We start from the raw sequence: 9130 nt of genomic DNA on the forward strand, positions 1-9130 counted from the left end.
CTGCCTAAGATAACAACTTTTTTTTTCCCCAATACTACCAATATAGAGCATCGAACAGTCACATTATTGTACTCAAGCATCATTCAAATGAACGCATGTGTGCCTGGTCTGTATTTGTATGCCCGTGTGTGTCGTGTGTAGGCCCAGCGTGTACTGTGTGTTAGTGTGAACTTACTGCGTGGTTCCCTGGGCCCGTCCACGGTGACTTTGATGGCGCGGTGGTAAGTGGCCACTTGGGGTGGGCCCGTGAAAACGGTTATGGTCAGGGTGAAACTCTTTCCTGCATAAAACGCAAAACAAAGGAGCGCTTTAGACGGGCGGATATGGTTTAGGAATTACGAATTAACACATGGTTTAACAATACGTGCTTGTGCGACTGACGTGACACAAACGTTGAATAATATTGAAAAAAAATTGTAGGCTATGTATCCAGATTGTCGCAAAAAAAAAATCAAAGAGACAACCAGTTTTTCAACCACGCGTCTTCCCACCGCACATCGCATCTCGTCTGCTATTGGTCCGTGGGTATGAAACGGCGCTCTCATATAAAAGGCGTCTCTTGTTAAAAAAAATAAACGGTGGGAGAAAAAATCACCATGGGTAGGGGGGGTAATTGACGAGTTAAATGAAAGGACACTTTTAATTCGAAGACCCGAATGTATACCATTAGTTAGACGGCTATTTCAAGTTCCACATTTAATGGGAATAAGGGAGTGTACTTGGGCAAGATGCCGCGTAATAATAATACGAGGGAAACGGATTAAAGGTTGGAGGAATTTTAGAAATGTCACTTCTCCTTGTATAGGGCCGTGCGAACAGGCACACCTTTAAAATGTAGAAATGTGGAGCTGACAGTTTGCCTGGGTGAGCTGTTTATTTAGCCAGCACCTCAACATGTAATGGCCTCTTGTGCAGAAAGCGCCAATTGCTCTCCACGGTTACCGACCTTAATGAGACAGAAATAGCCTTCATTTACAGCCCGAACCACGGCCGCAATGTTTGATATTTTCCCCCCTCAATTAAAACATAATAGTTCACTGAGGGCAAATCCCGCGAGAAATAAAAACTACAGTATTTTTAAACATTTCAAACTAACTAAAATAATGGCTTTTAGTCCTACCCTATATATTTTATTTTTTATGTAACAAAATAAAAGTCAGTCCTCCCCAATCGGTGACACTAAGAACCTTTTGCTGTGACTCAAACCCAGTGAAGATGCTCTGAGCGTCTCACCTCGCCCGCTTCTGCCCACGAAGCGCAGGTCGTTGAAGCGCGCAACCTGGTTCTTCATGACCGCGGAGGCGTTGCGCAGCTCGGCCGAGTAGTTCTCATCGTTCCCGGCCATCACAGTGACCAGTGTGCCGTCGGGGACGTCACCCAGCGCGACCACCTGCGATAGACACGAGGAGCATGGGTCACACTGGGTCACTAACTGGGTCACTAACACACACACACACACACGCACAGACACGCATACCCAGAACCCGAATACAGTTGTGTCCTACAAAAAAAGATGAAACACTTTTTGTCTGCAAAATTTAAACTATACTTTTGATGAGCGTGATAAATCGTGTGCCTTCTGAGGTGAACTTATCACATTTAAATTAGGCCATACAAATAGATTATGTAGGCTGGATGAATGAAGTCTTATGTTTATTGTTTAAAACGTCTGTGGACTAAATCCATCTCCTTGAAGTTTGTTTCAAAACGACAGTGCTCATCCAAAAACCGCCAAACGTTGAAATCAAATCAATTAAATTATGCGAAAATAGTTCATCGCAATGCCACATTTTTTTGTAATCGATTAATTTTCGCATTCATAATTCCCCAGGCTGTCTTGCAAAGACAGAAATTATCTACAAATAGAGCATTGTAGCCAACATCTAAACCTGCGGTATAATGCGTTTTAAATCACATAAGCATGCAATAATATTAAACATTTCAGTCCGTGTAAAAAAATAACAGGCATAGGCTACTGAGAAATAAACACAGGCCTACTGCACTATTTACCTGGCCTTCCCATTATTAAACACTTACTTTAACTTTACCACATGGACAGTGAGAACATTTAAAACGCCAGTATGATCCACACATGCTTTACCTTAAAGGCCACCGGCAGCGTCTTGTTGCACCTCCAGTGTGAGGGAAGCACGGAGCACAGGAAGTTGGGGCTGTCCGTGCGGACCAGCTCCCCGGCGTGGTCCGCCAACACGTCCGCTACATTCCGGGTGTCCGGTCGCGACCGGAGCGGGCCCGGGTTGGACATGGTCCCGTTGCCCTCTCCGATCTTGCTGCAGGGGAAGGACGTGGAGGGCGGTGTAAACCGTCTGGTAGGCATGTTGTCTACGGGAAGAATCATCACAACAACCGGGAGTCAAGTCCAAAGGCAGACGTTGCTGGGTCAGAAGAGAGGACGCAGGACTCTTGGTGTGACAAATGCAGCTTTCTTTTCCCGCTTTTCAGTGATGACTGACTGGCCTCAGCCGAGTCCAGTGGTGGAGCGCAGGGTGGACGGGAGACGCGGGAGGCGCACAGCCGTCGCTGGATGAGACCACACACCAAAAAAAAAAGACTATTTTCTAAAATATAAAGAATGCCCGGTGACTGTGGTCGACCATGTGAAACGAATCACCCCGAAAACATGGATTGTTTTCTGTTCACTCAACAGACCTGGAATCCAGGCGCACTCCAAAGTCTCTCAAGAGGTGGTGCGGTGAATTGACCTATCGACACATTAATGTGCCGTTTTGCTTGACTTCAAAGCACGATGTGACTGTACGAGCACACTGGCAGGTATGTTAACCGAATAACTCGATCCCTGATTTCGAATGAGCGAGTTATACAAATGATTAATATCCGGAAGAAAATAACCGGCTAGTTGTTGCCAATGCTGCAAGTCCCAGTTGGCTACTGTTAAAAATCGCTATCCAGATGACTGGCTTGCTTGCGTGCTTATAGTCTACTAGTTTACCAAGTCCACGGAATAAGTCGATGCGCGTCTCTTCGGGTTTGCACCGCAGTCCGCAGTCACCAATGTCCTTTGCGTAAAGTCAGCAACTGTGTTTCTTAAAACCGACGATCGAAACCCGGATATCTAAGACAACAGATGATACAGAAGTGCACAACTGGCTTGTTATTTTGTTCTTCTATGTTCTTTCAAAGTTCTACCAACGTTATCTTCAGAGGGAAAACCACCAAAAAATCCACAGAACTGCGTGTTCTGCCGACTTGCGCGAAAAGAAGGGTCCTCTTTTGGAGTTGAATTTCCTTTAAAGTTGTACTTTGCGCATGTTACGCACGAGAACGAGCGGAGCAGATGAAGTGTGAGTGCGAGTGAAGAGTGCAGTGATATTATTTACCCAAGTCATTTTAGTCTTTAGTGGTTGGGAGGAGTGTGGCGATGATCTCGACCAATCAGTCGCCTGGGTTGGGCTTTCATTAAACCAATCAAACTCTCGAAAAAAGCAGACGCGCTTCACCTTGTTTCTGTTCTGTCACTTAGGGCATGAATTATTGATACAGGACTGTATCTCTGTTTTGTTTTAATAAAACAATATCCATGGGCCTATACAGCCTATTTAGGGAACGCTTAACAGAAAACAAATACATGCACAATTCAAATCAAATTAACAGGCCGATGAGTTTGGGCCCGTTGATTCCAAAGTAGTGCAATTATACATAGACGCATTTTTAAAAATAAAAACCTTAAGGCATCTTTTTCAGACTGCGATAGACTACGGGAAGATTAAGACAAGATAGCCTACCTATCACTTGTACGATATTAGATTTGATCGATCTGATTAGAGTCAAATGTTGTTTCGATTGAATGGCCTGTGTGTAGACCTACACTAGCCTACTCCAAACCCGCACAATAAATAAATAAATATGTAAATAAATAAATATGTAAATAAAAAAAATAAAAATATATGAAGTCGAATTATTTTTCTGATACACTTAACTATCCCAGAAAATGTTTGTGCTCATTTGAGAATGGGACTAGGCCTACATTAAAAAGAGAAGCCAGCAGACGCCGACTCTTTATGATGGGTATTTTATTTAGATTTTAGACAATTGATCATAGGCCTTCACCAGTCTACACGCACACACTCACCAAGACACATTTTTTAATTTAGAAGTCGTTACTTACAAAACTTAAGCCACACCATTTTATCCCACCGAATCTTCAGTGGTAAGCACTTATTTAATGAGAGCAATTGTGGTTCTGAGTAGATTTATCCCACAAATTTAATTCAACTTAATTACTGATGAATTTTAAAAAAAAAGCAGCTAAATAATCACCAGAGCTGATCAAACAGCACACAACCGCTGCACCACCAAGTCGCCCAGGGCCGTTTGAGTTCTAATCAGAGAACAGCGGAGGTATCCTGTGAGGTTGTGGCCCAAATGAAGGCACACCCTGCGGTGTGTGTGCGTGTGTGTGTGTGTGTGTGTGTGTGTGTGTGTGTGTGTGTGTGTGTGTGTGTGTGTGTGTGTGTGTCTGCCGAGCCTCCTGTAATGCCCCTTGCAGACACTAGTAGGCGCGTTTGTCTTTTGAATAGTCCCCAGATGAAATGGAGCTAATGACTTTTCATATCTAGATAGCGAACACATATTTTGTATGTGTACTGATACGGTGCAACGGGAATCATTTATTTTCTCTAAATAAATACAGAGAACCCCGTTTTAACTTTATGGAGGTCACTTCACAGGCTTGTGTTGTTATTGGGCCTGACTAATCAGTTCCATGCATGCTTAATTCATAACAAAGGCCATAATCTTTATGATTTTTCCTCAGTTTTAAAACTGAAAATGAAAAAACAATTGTCACTGTTGATCATATAATAAGTGCAATTCACTCTTATTATTAATTTTCGACAACATTTCATAGGAATAAAAGGCTAATTTAACATGCGTGAAAGGCCTACATATTATATTAACATATTATATAGGCCTACAAAAAAACGTATGTCCTCATATCGAAATATGCAAGAGGACGTATTTCACTTTAAGACTGTGTTGCTTAATAGGTTGCGTTCATCTCAGTTTTTTCGTCCAAAAATCACGGTAAGGCCTGATATATTTTAACACAATTAAACCAATCGTGCAAATACAAAGAAATGCATCTTAAGACACAAATATTTAAAAAATATTTGGAGGTTGAATAGGCTGCAGGCTGTTTAATTATGAAAAATGTCCTGCATCAGAGCAAGCATGTACGAGTGGTTTACTGAGAAGGGTGGCCTATTAATTCAGAGTTAAAAGAGTTTGGTGTGGCTTAAGATTCTCCACTAAAATCACAGTCACAGCACAATATGTGATGCGTGGTGGAGCACCCCTCTCCTCGAATGACTCGTTGCGCGGTCGTCCAAAAACGAGAGTAGAAAAATCACAATTGAGGAAGGTGCCAAAATGTATAGATAATATTTCGCCATGTATGAATCATTCGTCCTTATTTCACAATAGATGTGTCACCCAGTGCAGGCCTACTGGAGACCACCAGCATGCCACAAAAAGTGCAGCTATCTTTAAGAATATGTGAAAGTGATTGTAAAAAATGTCATGAATGGGCCTAATAAAGTGCTATTCAACGCATCTTCTCATCGGTGGCGTTGACTGGGACGAGGGGTAATGCATTGTTTTGCAGGTAATATTTCGTTTGCCCTCCTGCTCTCCTGCGCCTATTATTAAAACGTGACCGCACGCCCAGCCTACCCGTGCACAGCGGTAATGCATGCCTGGGCGCCTGTCATATTTAGACCTCTGCATTTCAACACGCAGTTTCTACTGTTACAGCCGCATAGACATGGACGACGGAGCCCGCCCGGCCCCTGAACGATTTTTAATGACCCGGGTGGGTTGGGTCTGTAACCAAGCCAAAAGCTCCACAGATGAAACATTAAACCACCGGTCCGACCAAAAAAGCGACACGATATACATTGGTAACAAAATATAAAATAAATCCAGAGTCAAATTTAGATTATAACTCATCATTAGGGCTGTCTCCTTTAATTACGTCATGGGGCATGTGAATGAGGCTCCATATCGTGAGATGAGTAACACACAGCCTCATGATACATGATGTTGTCCTCTATTACAACATCAACGATTGCACCAAAAGACACACGTCGGATGCCACCTGCGCACCATGACAATTCCAACTAAAAGAAATACTTTAAAAGAGGAGCAGTATCAAGTAGCGTACAGGAAAACGTTTTCATTTTCACCTGAATATGATCGCCTGCCATGCAGGGTAAAAAAAACAACGTCTATTTTCAGACCAACTAAGCCACTGGATGGCCAGCTTAGCTACTCGTTTTATTTTGTTTTAAAGAGGGCGATGGGAGCAATTAGAAATTGTCTGGTTCAGGGATGACATAAGACAAAGAATTCTATCTTTAGCGAAGCTGTGGCCATCACACATTTCTGTACATTCACAAATTACAGGGCAAGCTTGGCCCTCAACCCACTGAACGCATTCCTTCCGAAGGGTGTCTCCTCGAATTTCAGCAGGGGGTTTCTGCTGCGTGGAAATATGAGTGTTCTGAATGGACGACTGCTATGAAACGGAGTTTTATTCCACTCGGATAAGATTAGCACCGCAGTATTTTTGGTGTGTGTGTGTGTGTGTGTGTGTGTGTGTGTGTGTGTGTGTGTGTGTGTGTGTGTGTGTGTGTGTGTGTGTGTGTGTGTGTGTGTGTGTGTGCGTGTGTGTGTGTATGCGTGTGAGTGCGCGTGCGTGCGTGTTTGCGTGTGTGTGTGTGTGTATAAATGATGAATTAATATCATCATTTATACACACACACACACACACACACACACACACACACACACACACACACACACACACACCCATATCAGTATGACTAATTGTGTAAGTGTGAATGTGTTTTGTGTGTGTGTGTGTGTGTGTGTGTGTGTGTGTGTGTGTGTGTGTGTGTGTGTGTGTGTGTGTGTGTGTGTGTGTATAAATGATGAATTCATATGAAATAGACCTTTTGATATGACAAGAGCGTCTGTGATTAGACTTCTGAGAAGGAGGCAAGTCACCAAAGCCATTTCTATTTTTTTTACCAATCCGCCTCAAAGCCAAACTGTAGTATTCTCGCGTCTGCACTGTTTATAAACACAATGTATGCAGAAACTCGCTAACAACAATGAGTGGCCACAGATTGTTTGGGCTTTGGTGCTCCGATGGCTGATTCTTGCTGGAATCTTGATTACATGATGTGTCAACACATCACAATTACCAGGCATCATTGTCTATTTTGATGTGCAGACAAGAAAATGGAGAACACATTGGACAGTTTATATGTATTTCTGCCCCCCCCCCCCCCCCCCCCCCCAGAGCTGAAGGCTGCCCTGGTCCGTTGAAACCAAACTGTAGGAATGGTGGTTAGGATGATGTGTTGCATTCAAACCATTTTTTGGGGTTGGGGTTTGGGGGTAGGTGGGGAGGGGGGGGGGGTCACGGACAAACCCGCATAAAGTCTTTCAAATAACCCATGCCTTGTTTTATTTTTTTAATCTTCTCTATCCAGTAACTCATACCAGTTCCTCCCTCCATGTTGGGATCTCTGCCGCCCGGCACTCTGTCTGGACGGATAAGACATCACCCTAATGATCCACACATTCTCCAGCGCTCCCCAAAAACATCACTTAATTACAGCGCGCGCACGCCTAGCGAGCGATGCAGTAATCACCACAGGAGACGATGAGCGCATCTCATGCATCTTTAATGCGCTACCGCTTACGTTTTTGTTTGTGTTTTTTTTTCTTTCGAAATAAAAGGTAGCAGAGCAGAGCGTAGCCCGGGGCGTATTAAACCCCCCTGAATCAATTCACTAGCGTAATGGCTGCTGGGGGACGTCTGCGCTCTGGAGTACCGCTGCAAAGTTGTCGTCCCGCCGCTGTCAACTCTAACTGGTTTTGCAGACGATCCCCTCCCATGAAGAACTTCACGAGAACTCACAAAGCGAAAACACTAATTCATCCACGCGTTCGTTCGTCCGTCCCCATGTGTGGATCGGATGCATGTGCAACATTGGATTGGACCGTGTGATATGGACGGCCAGGCTAGGGCTGTGATGAAGTGGGACTGGTCGGGGGAAGGCGAATGTTACCGTCATCTCAAAGGGGAATGGATGGAGGTGGCATGTGTTGTGAGTGTGTGTGTGTGTGTGTGTGTGTGTGTGTGTGTGTGTGTGTGTGTGTATGTGTGTGTGTGTGTGTGTGTGTGTGTGTGTGTGTGAGAGAGCATGTGCATTCGTGGGTTGATGCATGCAAAATTGTGTGTCTAGGGATTTGTGCACACAGATTCACACCTATTCTATTCACACCTACCACCTACACTTGTCACCTTACATGTGTGCACTTTTAGGTGTGTTCTTGAATCGGCGCGTGTGGGGGGGGGGGGAGAGGAGCGGAAGGGTTTGAAAATGTGGTCTTCTGCACGCTTTTCAACTTCGCCTGTCCTTTCAGAAGCAGCAGTTCAAAGAGGGACACACCACCCTCCTTTTGCACCACACCCAGGGCACAGGGGTGCTGGTGCTAGGGATGGTAGAGGTGGGGTGGGTTACATCGCCTGAACAACCCCCCACCCCCCCCCCCCCCCACAGCCCCCTCCCCCCCCCCCCCCCCACCACCACCACCACCGGTGTCACAAGCGGCCCCACCCTCCCACATCATCCGTCGGGGTTGGCTTGGCCCAGTGCTGACAGTCCGCAGGCTATGATGTGGCTTTCCCCCAGCCTGTTTATTCTCTGGAAGCCACTAAAAGAAGGGATTGTGTGTGTGTGTGTGTGTGTGTGTGTGTGTTGGGGCGGGGAGTGGGGGACAAGCCATCCAGAAAGGCCCCAGTGCTATTATAGAAGCACTTTGGGTTAGGTTTTGATCTGGTGGGTTATGTAAATAAGGGCCCGCATTGCTGTGGGACACCACTATTTGCCCTATATTGTTCGACGGGAGTTAAGGTTGTCATTATATTCGACTGTGCGCACATTCACTTGTGTCCTCGGAGTAAGTAGTCGTATTTTGTGCGCCGCCCGTTACTCTGTGTGTTATTCTGCGTCTGCATCAGTTGTTAAAGCGCAAGCCACTACGAACGTTGCAGAGGGTTGTGTGTTCGTATGCA

At 44.9% G+C, this 9130-nt stretch overlaps 1 protein-coding gene across 1 annotated transcript in view; it reads right to left on the minus strand.

Moving 5' to 3' along the window:
* Nucleotides 1-3344, minus strand: part of runx3 (RUNX family transcription factor 3) — a 3404-nt gene extending 60 nt beyond the window's left edge. The window contains 4 exon segments of the mRNA XM_084481634.1: nt 1-160; nt 162-280; nt 1234-1390; nt 2102-3344. The exon segment at nt 1-160 is cut by the window's left edge and continues 60 nt beyond it. Coding sequence (XP_084337760.1) covers nt 80-160; nt 162-280; nt 1234-1390; nt 2102-2359 — 615 coding nt within the window. The 5' untranslated portion in view covers nt 2360-3344 and the 3' untranslated portion in view covers nt 1-79.
* Nucleotides 3345-9130: the final 5786 nt, after the last annotated feature.

Source organism: Micromesistius poutassou (assembly GCF_964030765.1).
Source record: "Micromesistius poutassou genome assembly, chromosome: 17".
In the NCBI taxonomy this organism is placed as follows: Eukaryota; Metazoa; Chordata; class Actinopteri; order Gadiformes; family Gadidae; genus Micromesistius; species Micromesistius poutassou.